Source organism: Eurypyga helias, unplaced genomic scaffold (assembly GCF_000690775.1).
Source record: "Eurypyga helias isolate BGI_N326 unplaced genomic scaffold, ASM69077v1 scaffold16550, whole genome shotgun sequence".
In the NCBI taxonomy this organism is placed as follows: Eukaryota; Metazoa; Chordata; class Aves; order Eurypygiformes; family Eurypygidae; genus Eurypyga; species Eurypyga helias.
The window spans coordinates 3,833-30,423 of record NW_010223928.1 but is presented as its reverse complement, the minus strand read 5'-3'; the positions used below and the strand labels follow the sequence as shown (position 1 = coordinate 30,423).

Here is a 26,591-nt window from a genome sequence, read left to right as displayed (position 1 = left end):
TCATTCAACGTTCTTGTACTTTGTGAACAGGTTGTACAGAACCCTGAGGGTAGACTTCAGGTCCAAGTTGACAACATCTGTGGAAAAAAGGGAGAAATCCTTAATCTGCTTTTTGTTCCCCTTTATTTGGCCTCAAAGAGATAAAAGTCTCCACATCTCTGAGCCGGTGGGATCAGCATCAAAGAACCCCCCAGAGGCCTGACCTCCCCAGGTAAAGCTTTTTAAATGTTCCATATGATGCACTTCAACACACCTTCATGGCAACACCGTCATTGCTAACTTCTCTGGGAGACAGAAGAAATACAATTCCCTTCCTCATCTAAAATAGGTTACAGAGAAAGTCCACTTCTGTCCGAGACCTGGGATAAAAGCTTTGGGAAATACTACCGATGACTTCAATGGCCACCGAAGCAGCAAACAAGTAGCCACACACCTCACATGAGATACTGAACCTCACACCGCCACAACTCTGCAATGGTACACACCACTAATAAACAAAGTCTGAATTCTCTCAGCAGACTCAAAGCTTTCTGCTATCTAATATCCCTTCTTAACATGCTAGGCCAGGAAACAGGTCTGGAACAGTTGTCAACAAAAAGCTTTTCTGCTAGCACCTCCCAACCTACTACTGTAATAAAATGGCAGGAAATACCACAGACGTGTAATCCAGGGACTATGGGGGAGGCATAGCACAGAGAAGGCTGAAGAGGTGGAAAGAAAGGTTGGATATATTATGTAAGAAAGGAGGAAGAGGAAGAAAAAATACAAACCAAACAATATATATGGAAACAGAAAGAAGGAAGAATAGATAATCAAATATCATTCAAAGAATTAGAAAGACAGCAAATGACTAACAGACTAAGTACAATTAATGTGAGGTACAGGGAAAACACCTACTGCCTGTTTTGAAGAGTCACTGCCAGGACCTCTCCACCCTTCCCTCCTACCCCATACTGGATAACACACAAACACTTCATCTGGTATCTTCAGTAACCTTTCAAAGCTTTTCTTTCTACCCTTTTTCCTGTCCCATTTTACATATTTCATTTAAGATTTTGTATTTTGCATTTGCAAAACAATCTTCTGCTGCCCCCTGAAATAGGAAAGGTCCTAACTGCTGAGAAGTAATACGTCCTGAAAAAAGAGATGTCTTACCTGGGTAACTTAAATATGAGATATATTTCTAAGTTTTCCAGGTATCATATAAAGTTGCTTACTACCATAGCATTTCTCAGTAGGGTAACAGCCAGAATCAGCATTGGTTCCTCTGTACCAAGGCTCAGTTCCCTCAGAGATGGATTTAAAAACGTAAACTTAGCCATGAGAAACAACCCTTTGCAACAGCCAGGCGTTTCTAAAGCTGGGAAATCAAGGCAAATATCTGGAGAAGAAACAAATACCAGCAGATTTGACCCACTGATGCTGGCAGCCACTTTTGCTTGCAAAACAATTAAAAAAAAATAGCCCTGGCACTTTGAAAAGGCAAGAAAAAGAAAAGGAAAAAAGGCCCCAACAGTCAGCTCTGTAGTGGTCAGAGACTTTTAGTGTATCTACCCCATTCCTCCCAAATGGTTTTCTCCTCCCCATGGCACCCATCTTCAGCTTCCCACTGAAAGCAGGATGGGCCTTCTCCCTGAGCCTGAGTGACCTCCATCCCAGTGCCACGACATGAAGCAGACCGATCAAGTCTTGCGGGGTTCAGGTCCTGCCTCTGGCTGACATCAGCTCGGAACCAGGAACTCCCTGTGCTGTAAACCAAGACCAAGGTGCCAATGGGGAGAAAGAGAAATCCAGAGGGTAGAGCAGAAACGTGGCTGGAAGCCAGAAGGACAGCCGGGAAACCAGGGCACAACCCAAGGAGAGAGCAGCTGGGAGTAAGAGGCAGCGAAACGCCAGAGTGAGAGCTGAGGGTGCAGGAGTGAGCACCAGCCCGAGCTGGAGGGGCCCAGAGTGCAGCACTGTGCTGGGCAGGTACCCTCCATCTGCCCTCACCGAGGCCTTACGGCTGACTCCCGCTAATCTCCAGCAGCAATCCGAGCTAGGTACCTGCTGCTGACCACCCTGCTCGCTACCCTGAGGAACGAGGGGATGGGAGGCCCCATCATTGACAGGAGGAATGGGTCCAGCTCTTTCCTTCGGCAGTATAATCACATCTAAATTTAGAGTCAGAAGAAACTACTGTGGTCATATAGCCTGACATCATGTACACGGCAGTCCTTAGAGAACTCTACCTTGGAAATCCTGTACTGAGCCTAGTAAGCCAGCTGCCACTGAATTAAACAAATAAGCTTAACGTTGCATGGGTTTTTCGGTTGTTTTTTGTTTGTTTTTTTAATTTTAAGTCTTCCAGTGCTGGAAATTTCACCTCCATCCCATGACAATTCAGACTCATCATTAATTACCTTCCCTGTTGCAAAAGTTATACCGTAATTCAAGACTTTCAGACCTTGTTATGCCTTTGTTTGCCGCATTAAAGAGCGCAGTAGTGTGAGTGTCCAACAGGCATTCCAAGGGATAAGCACATTCTCAGCCTCCCGTTTCCTATTTTAAGATGAAGCATGCACAATCATTACATCGCCACCGCCAACTAATGAAATGCTAACTGAAAGTGGCCATAAATCACCAAAATAGTTTAAAATATTTAAAATCTATGATTCTACGAAATATTCATTTAAAATTTTACAGTCCCTAACAACCCCTTTAGAGGTTCATAAATGAATCCACTGCAACACGCTTTTGCAGCAATAACCCAGCGTCAAGTTCTGCTGCTGGCTCAACCTACTGAGTTGGGCTGGAAGAAGAGAGAAGGGGAGCTGTCCCACATATGCTCCTATTTCTGTGTATCCCCTGTACAGACACACAAAAACTTTAAACAAGACCTCTTTCTTGCAAGGACCGAAGAAAATGTGGGCTGTAGAGATAGTAATTGTGATGTTCTGCTCTAGAGAACGTTTCACATGAAAACCCTACAACTAATTCAAGAGTGTAATACCCAATTCACACTAAAGGACACCGATTCACCTAACAGGTTTTCCAGCCCATTTAGGAACGAACAATGCATCAATATGGCATTAACAGAGTATATTATAGACAAATCCTTCTGCAGGCCACCAGAGTTTATGACAAAATGAATTATTCTTCTTCTATGAAACTGGTATTACATGTGTTTACCGACTGTCAGGATCCTACAGAGGATTCGAGGAAACTACGGTGACAAGCGAAGCCCAAGATGTTTCTCTCCTCTCCACAGGAACAGTTTTTCCAAGAGTAATAGTCAGTTTTACAGGCAATTCCAGCCACACAAGCACACTCACTCCAACAGCTGTGAACCGCTGCTACTAGGAACGGGTGCACACACAGAAGAGGAAGGAATACACACAAGAGTCCATACATCCTGCAGCAGCAAAAAGGAATGTTCTGTGAGCTAATTTGGCTCTCTACCTTCTATTAATAATTACATTTTCCATCAGTAAAACAAACCTGTTCTGCTACTTACTGAATCTACACACCTTGTCCAGAGCAAACAAACGATCTGCTATAGGGTGGTACCACTCACGATAGTGTAAGGATATAAGATAGCTTTATCAAGAGGTAATCCGCACTGCTAGGTCAACAGATGAAAACAAAACAAAAAAAGCAACAACAAAGACAAGTTTTCAACTAAAGAAGCCCTATCCTAGGTATTTAAAGTTTCCTCTCTCTTGAAACAGGCTTGTCTAGCTCACCTGGTCTCCCACTGTATGCTCTTCAACCCTTCCACTCAAAACACTGCCATTCTTGACCGTACATTCACATTTCTCCAGCTTCCTCGTCCTCCTCATATACCCACTGACTCAGCTCCAACACTCAGAACACTTCTTTACTTCCCCACGTTAGTATCATATTTCACCAAATTCTTCAGGAACACTCTTCATCCCCAGGTGTTTAAGGACAGCACTGACAGGATACATATCCAGTTAATGCTGCCTCTTGCCTTCCCCCTACTCTTTGTTAGTCTATTTACTATCACCACTTTGCCTCAATTCAAGTCAGACTGAACATTTCTTGGGGGCTCCTCATTTTCCTTTGTTCTGCGGAAACTTCTAAAGCACGTGTAGTTTGTAACATTGGCAACAGAAATTGCTCATTTAGCAGTCGTGAAGTTTTAATTCTTCTTTTTATCCCTAGTGCAAGTAACAATGTAGGCCTCGACAGTGACTGATTTCAAGGTCCAGAGAAAACACTCAGTTTTTACACTTTTCAGTTCTGACTCCCAAGTCCACATAAACCGAGAAGAGAGTTTGCTACCAGTTCTCCTAAAAAGCAAAAAAAGCCTTTCAGTTATCTGTCACCAAAATCTAATCACGAGTCCAAAACAGTGCTAACTGTAAGAATTAGACAGTGAAAAGCTTCCTGTTCAGATGGTTATTGAGAATACCAGCCAATTTTACAATATAGCACTGAACAGCTCTTGGATCATTCACTTGTACACCTCAGTGAACCTGTTCCAGACAAGAAACACAGGCAAGGATACACCCCAGACACAGACAATGGATCCTGTGGAAAACTGTCAAGGGCCACATTTACAGCTCCACCTTGTAGTACTACTGCTACTGCCTTTGAACAGAGGTGCACTTGAAATGCACCTGCTACTACATCTTTATATACTGTTTAAAGCCACACGGCACGTCCATACCTTCAGGGCGAGCTTTTGGTTTCTTCAGTCCTCCGTCTTGCATCAGCTCAAAAGCAAAGGAAACATTATGGACCTGAAAGAGAGAAAGTATTTAGAATCACAAAATTATATAGGCATTAAAAACCTTTAATCGAATTTTTAAAATGCTTTTTTCTCCCTATACTTGACACAGAGACTGATAACTCTATTTATCACAGAACCAGAGAATGGGTTGGAAGGGACCTTAAAGACCATCCAGTTCCAACCCCCCTGCCATGGGCAGGGACACCTTCCACTTGACCAGGTTGCTCAAAGCTTCAAAATTTAAAACAATATTTAAGCCCTGATCTCAGTCTCTACGGCGGAGGCCAGAAAGCTCCCAGTAACTACAACAGAGCTGCACTTTGCTGAGTTTTTCCTACTCAAGATCAGCATTTCCAACAACGAGGCAAGAGATCACTCGCCGCCCAGGCAACAAGGAATCAGAAGTGACATAACTGAACAGAAATGAGAATACATATGGGTGTGCCAGAAAGAAGAAATAATTACACTAAATGGAATTATTTTCAAATAATATTGGTCTTCTCTGCGGTATTATCAGCTGCATATCACACAATATCAACATCTCATCAAGGAACATGGCGGCTTGTTGCTTGACCTTGTGCTAATCCCTCAGCCTCCTGGTGCTTTGGCTTCCTCTACTTGAAAACAGAGATAAAAGTCAACTGAGGTTTCTCTTGTGAAGGTTAACAAAATGCTCGGTGGTGGCAGTTCCTAGAGAGGTTATGCAGTGCAACTGCAAAACGAGCCAGGCATAACTGTGCAGAAAGCTCCCTGAGCAAGCCACCAAGCATCATCCACGAAGACAGAGTCAGAGAAAAGAAAATGGACAAAAAGGAAAAATGCAAGAAAGCAGGTGTCTTCTTTTTATCTCTCCTCTGAGGAGTGAACATTATGGTTTAGAGACCTGCACAGCAGCTTTTTTGTTCACGCTTACTGAAATTCAAGCAAGGTAATTGGGATTATGAGTTCTGTGCACTTTTGTTGCTGCAAATGACAGTTCTGGAGATACATAGCAAGGCGGAGGGATTTAATTAAAGGTATTCATCTTGAAAATCAGGGAGATCCATACACAAACCTCCCCTACAACTAGGAAGAAAGGCCCCTTTCACAGGTGCTTTTTGGTCAGGGCTTTATTAATCTCTTTTCTACCTGCTACAGTTCCTCCTCATTCATTGTGACAAAACCAATCACTTTCAAGATAAAAATATTTTTTCCTTTCACAAAAGCACAGAGTGTACCTCTCCTTTTTTGATTTACAACTCCTCTTTCCTCAGGGCAGAGTCTCCACACAAAACCACAGCATCACTTGAGGAATACTGGATAATCCTTATGAATTAAAACTGTTAACAACAAAATCACAACTGTACAGGTGCTGGCTGCCGTTCAGCATCCTGCATCCACAAGGGTGAAAATTCAACATACTAGGATAAAACAGCAAGAGAAAGCTATAAAGGACAGCTTGGATAAGATGTAACAGATAACCATTTCCTCACTGCTCTATCAAGTTCCTGTGGAGCATACAGCATTCAGAAAGAACTAATCCCTATCTTATCCACAAACCTAACACCTAAAGAAACCCCTCTTTACCAGAGTCTGATTTTATGCCTTCAGGGAGCCCCTTTAAGCTCCCAAATAGCAACTTTCCACGTCCTGAGGAAGTCAATAAACCCTGTACAACCTACAGAGAACCAGCAGGCTCAGCTTGTTAGGCTGGATCCGTAGCGACGTTCATTCGTGCGGCTCAATTTCCTCCTGCAACACTGACATGATCCGCCCAGGCAAAGCTGGGTTATGCTGCTGGCACTGAAGTCCCACCCCGCAGAGAGCAGGTACTACTGCCGAGGGGTGCTTCACAGCAATACCTGCAGTGAAGTCACTATGGGAACCCCATCCTTTTAAACAGCCCTCGCCTTACAAAGCATCCGCTCTCCTAATTTTTGCTGATGTTGCCACTCCTGACCTAGCCGCGTCCTGCTCCAGCTCAGCCAGCACAATACTGGCATCCTCTCTGCTGCAGAGCCTGGCAGAATAAAAAGCAAGGGCAGATGCGCTGCTCCAGCACAACCAGGCTCAGACTATTGTGATACCAGGCACTGAATATACACAGATGTGCATACATGTCCAGGAACAACTGCAGAACGAGGCAAACTTTTGGTTATGACAACAAAATGTGTGTGAAGTACTCTTCCCACCATTAACACTAGGAAGGGCACAAGACAATGGAGCAAGCGTGGCACCAACAGCAAGACACTTATTTTGTCTCCTTCCATCTCTAATATCCTGAGAGTAATCCGAGACTGCAAAGAATCCACTCTTCTTCCTCAAAACTCACTTTTGACTGCTGTTCCGCAGCAAGTCATTCACTCCTTACCAAACAGGAAGAAATACCCAAAAAAGACAAGCTACCACATTCTCTCACTAGTTTAAGTCAGCACCGTTGGCAATGATCCTGCCAGGAATTGGACACAGAACCAGACGTCTGTGCTCACAAGTTGACTTCAGACAGGCAATTTTTTTGCACGCTCCCTCTCTGGCAGGACCTTAGCTTTAGATCAGCTTCAAAACATGTTACCTGTGAGCACTCAACAAAGTTTCTAACCTCAGATGAACCAAAGATCATGGCCCAGCCACCACCTCTTTTACTACAGTATCTCATTTACATACCAAGTAATGATACTTATTTGCTTGGCTTGTAGGAACATTAAATAAAATACAGAAAAATAACTAACAGGTATTAGGCAACTGATACTGATGAGATGAGGGAGCAGTTTTTAGGGATGACATTCTGTGACCTTGGGAAGAAGCTCTATCTCCACGTCAATCCCAGCCTACAGCATGCACATAAAGCAGAGCTTCCCATCTCTCATCTTTAGACTTTCTTGCCTATTTTTACACAGTACATACTAGGCAAGGTCAGGCATCAGCTCTGCTGTCTAGGACAATAAGGCATCCCTGCGCACAAAAACACTTCAGGCAGTACTACAGGTTAATAAATCACTTAGATTATGCAAAGTACTAAACAGTACAAAGCACTCATTACTGATTTATTCATTCTGGATACTCACAAGCTTTATGTATAATTTGATGTAACAGAATACCCTTCTTGCTTAACTATGGGGAATTTAGCCCTTCCTTTCAGAAGCACCTTCTAGTGGTATTAACCATTCAGTGTCACAGCTGGTGCACCTTTACTACAGCTACTGAACAGAAGGATGTACCAGGTTCTGATTTACTGGGCACAAACAGAAAGGACACAACGATTGGAAAATATCATGTGGTGCAAAGCAAAAAGCATATAACCTGGAATTTCTACCCACCTTTTGATCAAAACTTTCAGGTGTTAAGTAGAAGTTGTGAAGTGGAACAAAATAGTCTTCAAGAAGACCCATGAGCAAAACCAAGTAAACACCATCTGCAAACTAAACAGAAATACTGATGACATTCCTAGGTGAAAGCAAATAAGCATCCAAAAGCAAGCAGAACAAAGAATGCTTGGTCCAAATCACGTACTTTGACTTCTGATGCTGTTGTCTGCTAGTACAGAAACGTAAGAACGTTTAGGAGTCAGAGACTGCTCCTTCCAGACACTGCAAGGAATTGACAGCAAGTGTAACAAGCGTTTAGGGCTCCGTTTCATCTGCTCCCCACTTCACCTGTACCCTTGCAATCACCAGCTCAGCAAGCTAAATCAGTCTGATCTTAAAGAGCCTGTTGATACAGCTGCTTTCTTGCCCGTTCTCTACAGGAAAGAAAAAACAGCCTCACAGGATACAAGGCTTTCTCCCTACATCTGGTAGCATTACTTCCCCTACTCTCATTTCCTGAGCGAAACAAGGAATCCCATCAGCTATTGCTATAGCATTAACCCGTGCAAGAACACGTGCCAGCCACCATTTAAATTAGTTACATACAGTAAATAGCTCTAAGCAGGAGAAATTAAAAGCAATTCACCTGGGGGTTATCGAAAATTTGTACTCTTAGTTGTGCAGACTATTTGGTCCAAATAGGCAGGGACTGAAAACAAGGTCTTCTTTACCCCCACCCTGTTACCTATTTACTAGGCCACTGAATACTTTGGGGTGAGGTTAGACCACACGTATCTGTTCTTGCTCTTCCTCACACTCACCACATTTGCTTGAGGAAACTTGCCAACTTCAGTTTTTAAAAAAGCTTTTTCAATTAAAATCTAAAAAAAAAACCCCAAAACTAAAAAAGAGATATTTCCTGGGAAACATGTTTGCAGATTATATACCCCCAGTCCTACTACTACAGCACTTGGTCATTTCAACCACAATCCCTCTTAAGTCATGAGTTGGATATTCAAATCCCTGCCTTCAATCACAGCTTTAAATGAATCACAGAATGGTTTGGGTTGGAAGGGACCTTAAAGACCATCTAGTTCCAACCCCCCTGCCATGGGCAGGGACACCTTCCACTGTCACAGGTAGGAAGATTAACTTCACAAAATAGCATTTTTTCCAAGTCAGAATAGATTGTTTACAGCTCAGTAAATACTAAATAATAAATACTTCCAGCAACACTATTCAGTACTCCTACCAGACAGGATAATGTGTTACTGGCTAAGGGGGGTAATGTTATGTATTTTAAAGACTTCTCACTTGTGATCCCGATACGGCACACGTGACATCCTCTAACCTTTTCAAACACCAAGGGTTGGGTACTTCCAAGGCATTAAGCAACAATTTCTTGTGACAGATTAGATCCAGTCACCCATTTATCTCAGTAAAGCTATAAAATAGCAGGGAATTAATGGTATTAAACTAATCCAGGCTCAAACCAATTACCCATGCTCCTGGTATCATTCTATAGGTACCATGCTTCATTTTTCGCCAGGCCACTAAGATAACCATTTCTCCACAGTTCAGTGAACTCTGGCAAGAGTATTTGTTTTTACTTGTAAAACTCAGTCAAGACTATGCCCCAAAATTGCTTAATTTGACCTGTAAAGTGAGAACTAACCCACTGACACTGAAATTCACACTTAATTAGGTTTTCCAAGCATATTCGGTACTCAGTTCTGCACTAGAGACCCAGAACTCCTCCGAGCAGATGGTGGTGGTAGACAGTCACCTCCACTAGCTTTAAACAAACTAACCTGGACACTGCTGGCAGTCAAGCCACTGCAGTACCGGAGCTCCAAGTCACTAATGCACACTGTTGAGAAGCAAGCACAGTGCATGTGCTCACAAGGCAGCAGGGTAAAGAGGAGGATATGAAGGCGTTTGCTGCAAGAGCAAAATTGTTTCCAGTCCCACTTCGATGTGATCAAAGCAAGCACTGATACCTCTGCGATGAACTGCACACTGCAGTCCATACTCCTCCCGAGAACCCCAGACAGCCAGCTATTAAGAGCTTATACCGGCTCACCATGAACCCTCACAGCTAGAAAAGACACAGCCCACCATCCACCCATTATGCCTTGCAGCCCTCCACTCTGATCCGAGAGGCAAGCTGCTGTGAAATCCAGCCACATTCCACAGTCATTAATATGACTGCATTACATAACCAAGAGTATCACCTTACAATACATAATCAACAGCAACATGAAGTACATGTAAATATGAGCAAAGGAAGCAAGCATCAGTGAACGTCACTGATGCTTAAAAGACAGCGCCCCCATCCCATAAATTAACGTGCCCAAAGACGAACAGTTCCATAACAAGGCTTCGCAGAGCGAGGGCCTAGGTTTGCAATTTACACAGCTAGGTTACACACAAAGTCTCTTACCTGGGTTTCTAACTCCGTTACTTCCAAATTCAGTTTATTCAGGTGTTTGTTCACAAAGGTGATCAGAGACTATACAAGAAAACGCAAGAACCGGTGATGTTAGAACATACAGTCAGTGCCCATGTGAAAGGGTTAACAATCTTTTAAGACATCTTTTTAGGCTTAAGAATTATGCAGGTGTGCTATTTGTAAGTACATAAAAGCGAAGACAACTGGGTCGTACAGTGATTTTTGTTGCACTGTATGGCAGAAGTCACCAGATGGTGCTATTACATACAGCTTACTAGTTATGCTTTACGTGCTAGGAAGCATATTTCAGTATTACGGGAAAAGGCTGTGATGACATTAGCTCTTTTGTAGGTTCTTTGTGAAGATGAAGCAAGCAGTAGGAGCACGTAGTGCCCACACTAATCTCTTCAGGTTCTTGGAGAAGATCCACTGCCTGGGAGCAAGGCATCAGCAGCACTGAGACAAGACTCCCAAGATGCCAACAGTACACAGTTCTGCATGCACCTCCGTTCCTGGAGCGACGTGTGCCTATCAATGAGGTAATTACAGTCAAGATGTAACTCAAGTCTGGCATTTCTATTCCCACAGGAAGCAGCCATGGAAGATTCCTGCTACTATGAGCCAGATACGTGCTCACGTATTGAAGGACAGATCTGCCAGCCTGATTACACTTCCAAAAGAGACGCTGAGTTGGGTGTTCACACTTCTATTGCGTGGATAGAGATAACTTCATTCTGTATCAACTTTAAAAACACTCTTCTAGAAGACGTTTCAGGCTGGAAAGATAAAAATCTTCCAGAGACTTCCAGGTTTTATTTTAAATGCATACATCCTCTGTTTCACACAAATCAAAGGGACAAATTACAATGCCCATCTTAGCACATTATGGTGCTAATAAACAGCTCAAAAGCCACGTTGGAACAAACTGACCAACAACGTGGAGTCTTGCCATTATCCGTTCTCTAAAACTAACAAGAGCCGGCAGAGATCAAGAGCTACTTCACCCCTCCGCTCAGCCTAGCACAAAGAGCCATGCCAAGACTATGTCTGGATACGCTCTGGTGTGTTTTGCTCCTTGGTGGGGAGACCAGAGGACCAGAGGGATTAGTGTTAAGTAGAAGGTCCCTGGGACAAAAACAACTCTTCCATAAAAGCTTTATATTTAGCAAACGTATTTACGAGTATATCATATTTCAGTGTGCTGTGGAAAATATCTTCCAGCTGTGGAAGATCACCTTTAGCACAAGAATGAACTGAAAACCCAACAGGGAGAGCTTCCTGGGGAGGCTGAGGCTGCAGGCACGCACGACCGGCTGCACTGAGCCCAGCGAAGGGGTGACCACCACCCGCCGCTCACATCAGCTACAGCCCACCCCCCCCTCGCTCGCGGACAGCCCCGGGGAGATAGAAAAGTGTGTACAATTGTCCACTCAGGATAACCTGAGCCACTGCAAATACTTTGCAGAGTAGCTCTGTCTAACCCGCCTCATTTTGATGGAATCCAGCAGTGCTACCTAGAAAAGTCCCAGGCAATAAACCAGCAAAATGAGACAAGTCTGACCAAAGCCAATGGTACCTGGTTCTGAAACCGTGATCTCTGGGGAATGAACACCCTTCTCACTCTCAGAATCCTCCTCTGGAAAGGTTTTCCAGACCTTTCTTGCTATCTTTCCAAAAGCATAAGAAAACACACAATGTAGAAAATATAACTTGAATTTTATTTTTTTACCTTTTTGACTACGCTGAGTTTGTCTGGTGCGTGATCAAAGAGTGTGTCAAAGGCATCACGCTCTGGTTTTAGGGGGAAAAAAACCAAAAATGAATACATCTCCAACAGCCAAGAAAGGGAAGCAGTTTATGGGTCACAGACTTAAGGGCCTGTCTCAGAAAACTGAAAAATAGAGTCACAAGCTTAGAGCTGTCACCCTATTCTGGTGCCTAACTAAATGCCAGACTGAACTCCCCTGGGAATTTTAGAGGTAACTGGAAATAAACATATCATTCTCTGATTTCCCTTTGTTATGAATGTGCCATTCATAACCGGTCCACAAAATATGAAGGTGGAGAAAAAAATTAAAATGCAACACCAATTTTGACTCTGCCCCAATTCTGAAGAGTGAGCCACTGAAACTTCACCTGGTTTTGGTGTGCACCAGCAGCTACAGTGATAGCTATATGGTTGTGTCCCCCGCTCAGCATCAAAGCCAGATAGTCATATGGTTAATTTAAAAATCACTGGTAATACCCTTGATTTCAGTAAAACTTAAAACTGGAGTGAAATCCGACTCAGCAGTGTACAAAGAGCAAAGCTTACATAGAATATGAAGATTTAAATTATCAGAATACAAACTAAAATCTATTAAATTGACTCTATTAGTGCAGCATTTCACATTGTGGCAGCTTTGGGCTGACTGAAATATTCCAAACTGAGTTTTTTGGATGGCAACTGTCATCATCAGGTAAAACAAGAAAACATTAGAAATCTAACCAACCGCAGTTGCATTAATAAAATTTTAAAAAGGCATAAAAATGCTGGAAAAGTGTGTGGGTTTTAAGCTGTTACACAGTCAACATAGTTTTTATGAGTTTTTCCAAGTTCAAATTCTTTTTATTTACAGAACACATTTCAGTAGTTTTCTATTGTTAAACAAACAAACATCATCCAAATTCCTTGGGTATCTGAAGGTGTGTTATTTAGTCCCTACAGCCCCCTGACATTAATACTAATAATGTACTCGTAAAATAAGTAGTGTAGAGGAAAAATGGTAGCATTTAAACTTTATAACTGTCAAACAGAGAAACTAAATTACTTGTTCTTCATCACACACACAGTCCTTTACAGGAGTCCACTTCTCTCCAGTGAAAAGAAGTGACTTAATGCTACTAGCAAAACAAAATGCAAAAAGAAAGGGGAGCCTCTCGGCAGGCCAGATCTGTGGTTGGTAAGGTCTAAACTCTAAAACCTGGTGAAGATGGAGGAGATAAAATACTCCATGCAAAGGAATTAGAGAGGGATGACTGGTCTCCAAAAGTGAGCAGACAGAGTTTTCTTAGACCTCATACCAAACACCTTTGCTTCAGCTTTTCATACGTTCACTTACACGTAAATTAAATGCTCACATTATGAAGAAGGTGTAACTCTCATTGCTGGGGGCTGCAAATTTTTTTTGTTTGAAAGCCACTAACAACAGCACTAGGACATATTGCCCCATGCAGCATTTTTGCTGTTCATTACTTACGAATCAAAACAAATCGAGAGCTGCCTAAAGAGCACAAGCAGCATGCTGGATGATCTGGTTCTACCCATTATGCTCCACATCTGTGTGGCGAAATAAAACCTGCCCCCGCAATACATTCCAACCCCTAGGAATTGCTCATTCCATTGTCTTGATCTGCTGAAGGAAAAGACAAGATTTCTGGGACTGACATAAATTTAAGAAAAATTGCAGTCAACTTTGTTACTTACCAAATCTTCCCATCATCATCCTGCAAGTCAGAGCATTCAAAAACATCAGGTTAGTTCATGAATAAACACTTTGAAAAGACAAGACCATGGGCTTAACAGGCCTTTTCCTGCAAGATGCCGAGGGCTAACCACTCCTCCCAAGTCAGGAGCCTGAGTAGGTTGCAGACCAGACCTGACCTGCTGCAGGAATGTCCCCAGCAGCCCACCAATGAGACACATTTGAAGTGACTGGAAATGGAAACTCATAATTATGATTTCTTATGCATAACTATTTTTATGATGGGGAGTGAATGAACAAATGTACTTCTGTGTACAGTTTCCACAGATACAGTCATCAGATGCCACCCCACACAGTTCGGAAGAAGCAAAGCTAACTATCTCACTTTAATCTGTTTTCTCTGCAGCCAGAAATCATACATCACATCTGGATAGCATGTAAGTAATACTTCCACATATGAATTATATGCACTGCCAGTGACATCACCAGACATATGCAGATGTTTATCGGCTGAGAATCAGGCCCTGATTTGCACAGAAGAACCTGGAGGTGTTCAGCAAATGTTGGATTCTGCTGATCATTGCACTTTCTATAGCTATACTTCTATCTGGGTAGGCAACACATTAAACAGTAAACCTCTTAAAATTGTGTAATATTAAATAACTTCATAAAATACATGTATAAACAGACATGCAATTCTGTAAACATCTTCCTTGCTAAAAAATGTCTAAACCCCACTCTACAGATTACACCTTACAAACCCCATCAGAAGGAGAGGACAAGCTAACTACACTGTTAAAGAGCACAGGAGTGAGGGGAGGAATTTTGGCCCACAGTCCCGAGGCAGAGCTCTGATCCTACCAAAAACCCACTGAGATCTTTAATGTCCACACAGAGATGTTATGATCTTATTTTTGAGCGTTTCTATCTGAAAGATCCTCCCCACTGAGCTAGCCACATGGTACTCCATTTATCTTCAAAGTCAGGGAAAGCCGAGCCAACCCTACAGGGAGCCAATACTCCGATAAACTGAAGGAGGGCTCATGTAAGCCCCTCTCAGAAGAGCTGCCTTCAGGCCACGCGAAAGAAAATCCCAGCTTTTATTTGCAGCCAAAGTGCGTGTCTAGCCTTCTCCTTATAAAAAGGACTGTAAAAACATAAAGCAGAGTAAAGCCATTGGAAAAGCTGGAGAGGGAAGAGGTTGGTTGGTTTGTTTTTGCTGAGCTCTAGTGCTGAGGTATTACATGAAAACAACTTTAAGAGGGTATCACTTCGGATTTGAGAGGTATGTCATAGAACTGTCAAGCTAACTCTTCCCCCCGAATACCCAGACCAGCTCTTTCCTTGAAAGAGGTAGCAGCACTGGGCAGAAATGAGTTATATCTGGCTACCGGCAGAATCCAGGAGAAAAAAAAGCCCACGAAGGTGACTTTTAATGAAATGCCCAGTTAAAAGCTTTTGTAACACAAGACGACACTTTTCTCCTTCGTCACATATTTCCAGAGGCCAAGTTATTTCTATATAGTTAAAAAAGCAACACATTAAGGGATTTTGTTAATTTAGCAGGGGTGAGGGGAAGAAGGCGTCTCCATTTTGCCTCTGTAAACGATTTCACATCACACACCACTGACACTCTGAAGCTGAAGCATTTTGTGCTTACTCTGTCGTAGTCGTCAGCTCCTCTGTAACGTGAGTGGTCTGAAGGAGGCCTTCCCGTTTCTGCAAAAGAAGATGGAGTTACAAATGGAGACGGCGTTAATAAAGGAGAAGCTAATTAGGGACTTTGCAGTATTCAGTATTTTTCAGAATCCCAGAGGAGAAAACTGGCTAAAGGATGCTCGCTGAGTTTTGTAGAGGTAGAGGTGAAACAGCTGAGATGGGAGGGTTCACTCCCAGAACAGTGGCATCTGTCAGGCTGACAGCCAAACGGATGTTTGAGAAATGTACATGTGTGTGTATATATATACATATATATACTTTCTGCCAACAAACCTGCTAATAATTCTCCTCCTGAGACCAGAGTCAATATCGTGCCTCGAACACAAATTAGAGTTTGTCAGCCCTGTCTTAAATTACCCAAGGGTACTCGTTCATGTCACCGTGTCAACCAACACTCTGACACAATCCGTGTGTGCCCAGCTCTCCGGAGAGGTCCGGGGCTGAATCTACACGGACGGCTGCCCCCAGGCCAGCGCAGCTCCCTGGGCATGAGGGTGGCTCTCCTAGAGCAGACACGCTGCTGAGGCCACCAGCCAGACACCTGTCACACATCCACCCTGGAAACGTAGGGAGCGCAAACAGCCAAACTAGTGATTTCACAACGACCAGTACTTCCCTGTCACCGCGTCTTCTCTCCTCGGGATGACTTTCTGCATGAACAAGGACTCTCCTACCCAACGGAGTTACTGTGCAGCGAGACCCAGTTTCAAAACAGCTTCCTCGGCTCTGTTAAGACACAGCCCTCTGACACAAATGGGGCCAAAGGTTTCTGAGCCTCTCCAAAGTTTTGGAGATAGAGCATGTGCCTCTCACAGGCTGGAAGTGCTTTTATCTGAGTTAAAAACTTTAACATCTCTATGGGTCCTTTACAAAATTATGGGATAAAGCCCTGTGACTGAAAGGAGGAATTTCTTTCCTCCCTTCTTTACGCTTAAAACGCTGACACAAAGAGCCTGGTCCTGTCAGAATGACTTAGAGCAGGGTTAATGAAGCTGCTAGCTCAGGTAAGCAGGGAAACCACCCCCACAAGCTCTTTGTTCATATGCCATCTCAATCATTTTCCCAGCTGAACCCTAAACAAGACCTTAGTGGGGAGAACAGCTTTGACGAGAAACACATCCTTCCCCAGAAGCAATCACAGAATGGTTTGGGTTGGAAGGGACCTTAAAGATCATCTAGTTCCACCCCCCCTGCCATGGGCAGGGACACCTTCCACTAGACCAGGTTGCTCCAAGCCTCATCCAGCCTGGCCTTGGACACTTCCAGGGATGGGGCATCCACAGCTTCTCTGGGCAACCTGTCCCAGTGCCTCCCCACCCTCTCCGGGAAGAACTTCTTCCCAATATCCAATCTAGACCTCCCTGCTTTCAATTTAAACCCGTTACCCCTTGTCCTGTCACTACAGGCCCTTGTAAAAAGTCCCCCCCAGCTTCCTTGTAGGCCCACGAAATAAGAACTGAAATCTAAAAGTCAGTAAGAGGAACTCCTGCCCTTCCCTTCCACTCCCTACTCAAGGAATGAAGGCAGCATTGCTCTCTCAAGCCAGCACCCGGGCAGGATGACAGCAGGATGCAGAAGCCATGGTCTCCCCCCGCTGTGCTGTCACAGCTCCATGCCCGGGGCGGGCTCTGTGCGGGACGCTGCCAGCCAGCCGGGTCTGCACAGCCCCTCGCTGCCCCACCACGCGTGCATCTCCTCCCACCCCCCCCGGGAACAGGGCCAGAAGGTTCGGTGAAACAAGGCAGGATGACAGCATGGATGGAAAAACAAGGGAGCGTCTGACAGGGCAATGTTTTCTTGCATACAAAGCAATGTTGTCTTTATTCCATCCCACCCTGTTTCAGCTTTATTAACAGTTTCTGGACCTTCCAGGCAGCACGTAGCCCAGGGACAAGATGCTATAAACTGAACAAAAACTCACGACGCGGTGCCTAGTGAATAATGCCTCCCAACGCCTGATGAGGAAGAGGAACGGATGCTAAGGCTGACCCCCCGACAGGCGGAAACAGCAGCATTTCTGCGTAGCCCCCCCGAGGCAGCTGCGCATGCCACTCGCACGGCACGGCCTTGCAATCCAAAAGCAAATGTCATTCTTTGATAAAACTTTGATTCCTCCCACCACCGCCACCGGACACATTTATTCCTCGTCCTGTCTTGCCTCTGACCTTTCAGTCTGTAACTCAGACAACAAGGGAATTACTTTGCACCAAGGTGGGACATGCCGCAATTTTTAAAATGAGGATGAGGAAATCTAAATGCAAAAGACAGCGGCCGTGTGCGCTGGCAGCCCAGAAAGCCAACCGTATCCTGGGCTGTATCCAGAGAAGTGTGGCCAGCAGGTCGAGGGAGGGGATTCTGCCCCTCTGCTCTGCTCTGGTGAGACCCCACCTGGAGTGCTGCGTCCAGCTGTGGAGCCCCCAACATCAGAAGGATATAGACTGGTTGGAGCGAGTCCAGAGGAGGCCACGGAGATGCTCCGAGGGCTGGAGCCCCTCTGCTATGGGGACAGGCTGGGAGAGTTGGGCTTGTTCAGCCTGGAGAAGAGAAGGCTCCGGGGAGACCTTATAGCACCTTCCAGGGCCTGAAGGGGCTACAAGGAAGCTGGGGGGGGCTTTTTACAAGGGCCTGTAGTGACAAGACAAGGGGGAACGGGTTTAAATTGAAAGTGGGGAGGTTTAGATTGGATATCAGGAAGAAGTTCTTCCCGGAGAGGGTGGGGAGGCACTGGAACAGGTTGCCCAGAGAAGCTGTGGATGCCCTACCCTGGAAGTGTCCAAGGCCAGGCTGGATGAGGCTTGGAGCAACCTGGTCTAGTGGAAGGTGGCCCTGCCCGTGGCAGGGGGGTTGGAACTGGATGGTCTTTAAGGTCCCTTCCCACCCAAACCATTCTGTGATTCTGTGATTCAGTTCTGGAGCCTCGTAAAAATAACCGACACAGCGAGCGTTTAGCAGTTTTTACACATATTTCTGAGAACGTTTTTGTTTTCTTTAATTAGGGTATTTCTTCAACATGCAAGCCTACATTTCAAATATCAAACAGTAAAGTCGGCTGGAGGAACAATCTCAGGATTTTCAGTTCTCACTGGAAGCATGTACTGAAACCACAGAGTTTCTCTCCTCCCTGCCCTCACAGAGGAGGGCTGGAACAAGAGGCAAATGTTGAGTGACACCAGTATGAAAATGTGTCCCATCCCAGACTCTTAGCACTTGGAGTCGCTATTGACAGGGTCTTAAAGACCCACCTAAACCCTTGCTCTGACAGGACACTTGGTGTATAACTTGGACACACATCGCCCTGTTTACAAAGTTTTCTATTTCACACAAAGAACACCAAGAAAACCAGTTGTGGAGGTTGATTTCAGAAAGGTTTGAAAGTGGATTTCAGGCACTCAGCTCTTGAGGGGCTCCTCATGGTGCCCATCATAAAATAATATAAACAAAAGCTGTTTTCTGCTGGGTTAGTCTTGCGGCTATTCTGCTGGTAACACTGACACACAGATGGTGAGGTAGAGGTTCTTCCTGCCAAGGAAGGTAAAGCAGAAAGCCTTCTCCAAAATACTTGTTTCTGAGCAAACTATACAGTGCAGGACTAAAAAAGGTTAGTGTACTGTTTGACAGATACAGATCCAGCAGCAGGTTTTTCTCAGACTCCAAATTAACTATTTTTAATTCAAAAAATAATACAGCACCCTAGGAAAGTCTCAGTCTGTCACCTCAAGATGCTAAAGGAAGGGAAGAATTTAAGGGAAGGGCAGAGTCCCCACCACTCCATGGAGACCTTGATAAATACTTCCCATGTAGCACAGTGCTGTTGTGATGGTCTCATTTTATGGAGCAGGACATTAATAATTAGAGAAGAAAAAGCCCACAGCACTTACACAAGCTAATACGGTATTCTGCGTTGCTCTGGGACGGGCTATGGAAACGCACACAACTCGGCTAAGCACTAACTTGCTAAACCAGTATGACTCCCTTATTTTCCAAGTGTAAGCACAGCCCTTCCGGGCAAGAAGCACCTTGGGCATCTGCACAGTGCAAGGGTGGCTCAACGAAGTTGGTAATGATAACCCTGAGCGCCAAAGACACCCATGAAAGTGAGGCTTAACTGGTGTTGAAATTTCAGTGTGGGTGTGTTCTTGCACAATACTCCCACAACATCTTACAAGGTTTTCTTGCTGTGGGGTCAATACTGTAAAGCTTGCAAAGGTCATTTAACAAACTTCATTAATCCCCTTAAATGCATATTCAAGCAAGAAGAGGCATTTAAACTAAAGCCTCTCAGAGGAGATGTCTTATGTTAATTATGATCCAGTTTCACAGAATCCTAATAATTATTTGGATCTACAAGAAGACATCATTTAACAATAAATTTATCATTATTATAATAATCTTCATAATAATTTTCTTACCTGCATCAGGTACAATCATAATAATTTTCTTACTTGCATCAGGTACAATATTAACCTCATTACCATTCTTCTGTTTGCCATTAGTGTAACAAAGGCTAAATAAAATCCACTTAAAGAGATCCATGTTACTGAACCAGCATGTATTTTTAGACTAGATTATGGATGCTGAACTACAAAAATTCAGTGTACCAAATAATAAGGCAGAAGTTACTGTTCCAGTTTCACTTTACTGGGCCTTGCTTTCCATTTATTACAAAAATGAAGCTGAAGGGGTGAAGCTTCTCCTAGCAGTGGGATAGGGGGTTCTTTCCCCTCCACTCCCACAGGGCCAGCAGTTACCAAAACCATCCCTAGGACTAGGTCCAAGAGCAAGAGCTTACAGCCTCCCAAGCTTGAATTAACTCTCATTGTACCATTGCTCTGACACCTTCAGGCACTCCTCTAGGGACACAGGAGTCGCTCCTTGCTTTCTCTTTCTCTCCCTAGTTTCTGTCAGCCTTTATCTCATCCTGTCTTCACCTCAGCCTCCTCTAGTCTCAAGATGCAGGGACTTTGGTGAACCAGACCCTCTGCAGGTGTCTTCTCTATATTCCTCCAACAGGAAAAAATAGAAAACACCTTCTCCAGAGGCTTCCCTCTGGTACGGAGGTGGAGGATCCTGAAGCCTGAAGGACAAGGTAAGGGAGGCTCTCCCTCTTTGCCTAAAGGGTTTTTTTCCCTGACACATCATCAGTTACAGAAGACTCTTCACTTCACTAGGCAAAAGGAGATTTCTAGCATCAAGGTGTCAGAGGACTGTTGGCCACTTTACATTTACACTTTCCCCCCTCACCTTTCCATGACAATCAAAAGAAATGTTCATGTTACTTTATACTTAACTCACCATTCTTAAAATAGAACAACTTCAGCAGACTGAAAGCAATTAAAAATCACCTCTTAAAGACAATACATACATTAACTGTGAGCCAGGGAGTATCCATCAATTATCCATTTACATCATTCCCTGTACCTCTAGAGCATTCAGGCAGGCAGCCTGGAAAATGTCATTATTCAAATGAGAAGCAAAACGAGGCTTGCCTAATCAACCACCATGCAATCCCATCTTGTAAGGGGATCCACGTTTGCAAAACAGAGTCTGAGATCACTTCATCTTCCTTATACTTGAAAGGAAGCCTCTACAGCCTGACTGCTCTAACAGTAAATGGCACGTAGAGAAAGCCCTTCGGCAGCCTGCTGCCAGCAGCTGAGCCCGCCTTGCAACAACAGCGGCGAGCACCGCAGCAAACAGTCACGGCAGGACCAGCGTGGCCAGCTGGAACGGCCCTGCCCGGTGTTTCAACAGCTGCTGAGAAAAGCTGGGTTCGCATGCTACAGACTGTACTGCCCTGGGAGCTCCAGCTGGGACAGAAGGTGAGCTACAAGGCAAGAGTACTGATGCTCCAAAAGTAGAGTCTTCATAGCGTGAAAGCAATCAGTCAACGCCAAGCAGAGAGAGGAATACTGTGCCAGTATCTAGGGCAGGAGGGAAGAAGTCAAAGTTCCTCAGGCCAGACCTCTCCTCCATATCTAAGGAAAGCTAACAAAAACACAAGGCTGTGGAAGAGATGATGAAAGTCCATTAGCATGCCAAGGAAAACAACACATCTAAGTCTGAAGAAGATGACACCGGGGAAAAACAACATCAGTAAGAGGCTTCCCAAACCAGGGAGATTCTACGTGCTGAAACCCCTTCCTGTGCTGTTTGTGTTTCAATGGCTTCTCTACAAAACACGCAGGGCAAAAACTATTTACTAAAGCGCCAGAAGTTACAGGCACAACTCTCTCTTATATAAAATCCCACCACATGTTTTCAGCTTGATATTGCAGCAGCAAACGGTGGTCCCAAACATTTTAAAGCTACAACGTTCTTGGGATCACATTTAAGTGCACCAAAAATGCATTCTCGCGACTGGGACTCACAGAAGAGCTCGGATGAGAATTTTCTAAATGAAAAGAGACCGTAAGGCAACAGATAGGAGCCACCCAATAGTACAAAACTCAGAGTGATAAATAATGACTGTACTGATCAAGTTTTCTTACGAGTTTATACTCACCCGTACAACTACCACTTGTACAGACACATGTTCAGGCAGTCGAATGGGAGCCCGGAAATGCATTGCCAAAGCTACCAGAAGGTGAAGAATGGAAATCAGATTCTTGCCATGGATTGCTGCAGGAAACAAGGAAAAGGAAGCAAATAAGGAAATACTGAACCCTTATTCTAAACACACAGCTCTGGGAAAAAGGCAGGTAAAAGGCAGTGAAAAATGCTACTGGTGAACAGAGTCTTTAATTTTTTTCCCCTCTACCTTCTGTTTCCTAAATTAATGCAGCCTATAATATACTTTTACAGGTACGAAAGACCACATTCAACCCACCCCCTTCAAGTTACATGCCTAACTTAGCAGTCCAGACTCTTCAGCTCCCTCTCTAATTAGGTGATGAAAAGCAGATGGACTCAACCACTTACCTTCCACTGTACTGGAGAGCACTGGACAATTCTGCTTTTAGCAGACTTCCAGAGTGTTAACACAAGCTTTCCTAGATGTAAGACACAAACCCCACCTACTAGCTAGGTGAAGTGACTTCTCAAATTCCATTCTCACTTTTGGATCCTAACAGGCCATGCTTGAACAGAGGGTACTTCCCACTTAGCCGGGCAGAAGCTGCATCCTCAAGCAGGATGCAGGATCCTCTGACTCTCACTGTGATGGCCTGAAAGATTAGACCACCCTCTAGTACTTGAACGACTAACAGATTTCTCATATCTGTAGGGACTCTAAATCAGGAATCAAACAAAAAAACTTTCCAATGAAAGCATATGCTTAAAGGAACAAAGTACTTCAATTATCCCATAGCCATGTACGTTTAAAGAAAGACCACAGAAGGAGTTAAGGGTTACAATCCATACATGGATGTGGTAACACATAGATAATGTTTAAAAACGTGGCATTGCAGAGAATATGATCCACCCATTGATTCTCATACCCCCCTTGCCTGGGAAGCTGAGACACAAAGTGTAAGAGAGCCCTTACAATCAACGTTCCACTTGATTGTCCATCCATGAGGTCGGAGTAAATCATGGACAGCCTCCAGGACTGTCTGCAACTTTTGTTTCTGGCCAATTTCCGATTGTGTCACTTCTGCCACGTTCAGTTTACGGTCAGCCAATTTTTATGTATTTGGAAAAAAAAAAAAAAAAACACCAACAAAAAGAACAGGCAATATCAGATTAAGCAGGGGCCTGGGAGGGAAAAACAAGCACAGAGCACTGGGCACAGTTGGACTTGGCTAGAAATTTTCCAACATTATTATTTTCCTCAGGGAGCAAAATAGCTGAAAGCAAACCTTTCCAAGAGTGTCAATTCCAATAAAACCTGTGATAGAAAACTGGTAAGGTCTGGCAAAACACGCCTCATCAATCAGGTGTCAAAGTATATAATAACTTTCAGATAGGCACCAAGTTAGCAATCACATTTATTGTGCATCCCTTTTTTTCTCCACTGATGAAAAGCTTTTTGCACAACACAGCCTTCACTACACAAGGAATCTGAGGAGATTTTAAACTTTCTAACAACAAGTTAATTTAGGGCAAAAAAAGGGGAATATTGTGCGGATATTTACTTCAGTTTGACGAGCTTTATTTCAGGTTAACTGAAGGTATGAATTTAAGCTAAAGCAAACTTTGCCCCCTCAACCATCAAGAGTCACAGACAGGTGAGACTCTGATTTCTACTGACTCACTGGAACTGGTTTATGGCATTGTCACATCATGATTGATTACTTCCAAAACTGAACTAATGCAGGAAATTTTGTCAAATGCCATTACCAAGTTTTGAATTCTGTTTCCGTAACATAGTTATTTGTTGACAAAGTCACAGAGAAGTCATTCTTCTCTTCCTCTGCATTGTGGTCCTCGTCAAAGACACAGGAGCTGATCTTCCCTCTCTCAAAAAAGAGAGCTGAGGAAGGTAGAGTTCTCCAGCTACCAGAGCAAACAGCAACAGCTGATCTTTTTTCCAAAGAGCAGAGGCAGAAAAAGCAGTCAAACTCACTCTGCTCTTGGGGACCAGAAGATCAGGACTAGTTTTCACTGTTTCTTTCAATCTACAGTAGGAAATTTTTATCAATATCTAAATAATGGGAAAAGTGTTCCTTAGCCAAGATGTCTCTGAGCCTTTTTTTAAGCAGACTACCAAAACATGCAAATACTATTTAAAATTATTTTAGATCTTTTCTTAAAGTCCCCTGCAAAATTCATTTTTTTTGTCAGGTATTACAGCTCCTACCTATTCTCAGCCCAGGTTCAAGGCCAGGCAGGATGAGGCTTGGAGCAACCTGGTCTAGTGGAAGGTGTCCCTGCCCACGGCAGGGGGGTTGGAACTGGATGGGCTTTAAGGTCCCTTCCAACCCAAACTATTCTATGATTCTACACATCGTGTCTGGAGGGTCCCAGCTGCAGTCTAACCAAACGGTGATAAAAGTACTCATTTTAGTCCTCAAACTATTTTTGAGGAGTTTTAATTGCACACAAAGTAATTCTTGTTAACCAATTTTAAAAGTGTGTGTATGTTCACCAAAACACTTCAGGCCTGTTATCTAAGGGGCATGTGCAGAAAATCCATTAAGCAGCATCCATTAGCACCAGTGGGATTAGCAGCACTGGGTCCTCTTGCCCCAACCTGACACATACATCCCATACCCCAGCCCACTCTTGAAAACATGTCACAAGGAAACCCAGAGCAGTCTGACCATCTGTCTCCAAGAAACAGTGTGGATTTACAATGGCACTTGAAGCTTCAAGTCTCTTTGTTTGCTAAAAGCACTCCCATAAATCACTGTATCAGCAGCTTTTCTCCATTGTGATTCTTTTGTGAACGCACACATTGCAAAGGTGTAAGGGGGTTGCAAAATCACAATTGCCTAACCGAGTACATCCTTTCATGAACCACTTGCCCATCAGCCCACATTAGGAGAATGAGCCTGTTGCCATGCATTCGCTTTTTCTCATTTCTTCCCTTAAAAGTAATTCTATTAAGTCCTGCAAAAAGCTCACCCCAAAAGGTTTCAGAAGCAAACTACGATAACATTTTGGACCACATGGCTTCTCCTTGGTCCCCCACTGTCAATACAAATCTCTTCACCTTTTTTCTACCACACGTTTCGGATGTCTGGACTATTCTTAGTCCACGAATCAGATACCTAGGAATCATCTGGATTTGCCCCCCTTTCAGCAGGCAGCCTGGGAAGAACAGATGGAGAAGCTGACACTTAGCTAAGAGTGAAACAAACTGTATCACTGATAAGAGGGTGAGTAACTGCACAGATTTGCTGCTGCCTGCAGCTTTGGAAAAGATCAACTTTGGGTCCTTTCAGTCTTTGGGGCCGCCTTCTCTTGTGTGAACTCACCTAACAGCTTCTGCAGCACCTGCCCATCATAAAGGTCCTCTTCAAGCTGTTTGACAATGATTCTCTCCTCCACCAGCACATCATTAATCCAGTCAATTAGAACCTGGAAGTACAGAAAAAGAAGGCAAATGTCTAAAAACCACTGAAATGTCACTTAAACCCAGTTGGAGGCTGGTCACCAGTGGTGTTCCCCATGGCTCAGGACTGGGGCCAGTACTGTTTGATATCTTCAAACCCAGATAAGAGGATCGAGTGTACCCTCAGTAAGCTTTCAGATGACACCAAGTTGGGTGGGACTGTTGATCAGTCTGAGGGTAAGAAGGCTCTACAGAGGGATCTGAACAGGCTGGATCGATGTGCCCAACTGTATGAGGTTCAACAAGGCCAGGTGACGGGTCCTGCCCCTGGGTCACAACACCCCCCTGCAACGCTACAGGCTTGGGGACGAGTGGCTGGGAAGCTGCCTGGTGGAAAAGGACCTGGGGGTGTTGGCCAACAGCCATCTGAACAGGAAATTCCTGCCATTAGAAACAAGACAAGGCATTTTGTCTTAAAGTATTGCAGAATACCGAAGCGTGGAGTTAAAATTTTGGTCAAATTGCCTGATAACCATTCTACAACATACATAATAGGCCCCATATGCTGACTACCACAACTATAAAAAACATTCAATCACCTGCAGAACAGGAATGAACATAAAGAACCTTTAAAAAGAAAAGGAACTGAGTTAAGTTTTCCAGGTGCCAAAGACAATAATTTCCAAACAGTTACACAAAAAACAGTCTTGACTGTTCAAAGTTGGCAGTAGTGCTTTTCTCCAGTTTATTATTTAGAAAATTAAATTACTTTCACAAAAATAATACAGGTCTGTGGGAAGACACACACAGTTAAATCCTTCTAAATCCTTGATTCTATGAGAGGATAAGACAATCACAGACGTGCAAAATCCATTTGCCACCTAAAACAATGAGCCTCTTTTAAGAGTCCTGAAGATTCTGGTTGGCTTCTTATAAAATTGTGGATTTTTCAAATTCACTGTCTGATTAGATCCCATACTTCTGCCTCTTCGACAGTCAT

The 26,591-nt window shown here is 43.9% G+C and overlaps 1 protein-coding gene across 1 annotated transcript; it reads right to left on the bottom strand.

The window, feature by feature from the left end:
- On the bottom strand, nucleotides 1-26,591 carry PARVB (parvin, beta). The gene is made up of 11 exons (XM_010157537.1): nucleotides 26,571-26,591; nucleotides 25,515-25,617; nucleotides 23,141-23,281; nucleotides 22,160-22,275; nucleotides 15,599-15,657; nucleotides 13,941-13,960; nucleotides 12,204-12,265; nucleotides 10,466-10,534; nucleotides 8,035-8,136; nucleotides 4,676-4,748; nucleotides 1-77 (listed from the first exon to the last, which is right to left on the bottom strand). The coding sequence occupies exons 1-11, from the start codon at nucleotides 26,589-26,591 to the stop codon at nucleotides 1-3; spliced, it is 843 nt and encodes a 280-aa protein (XP_010155839.1).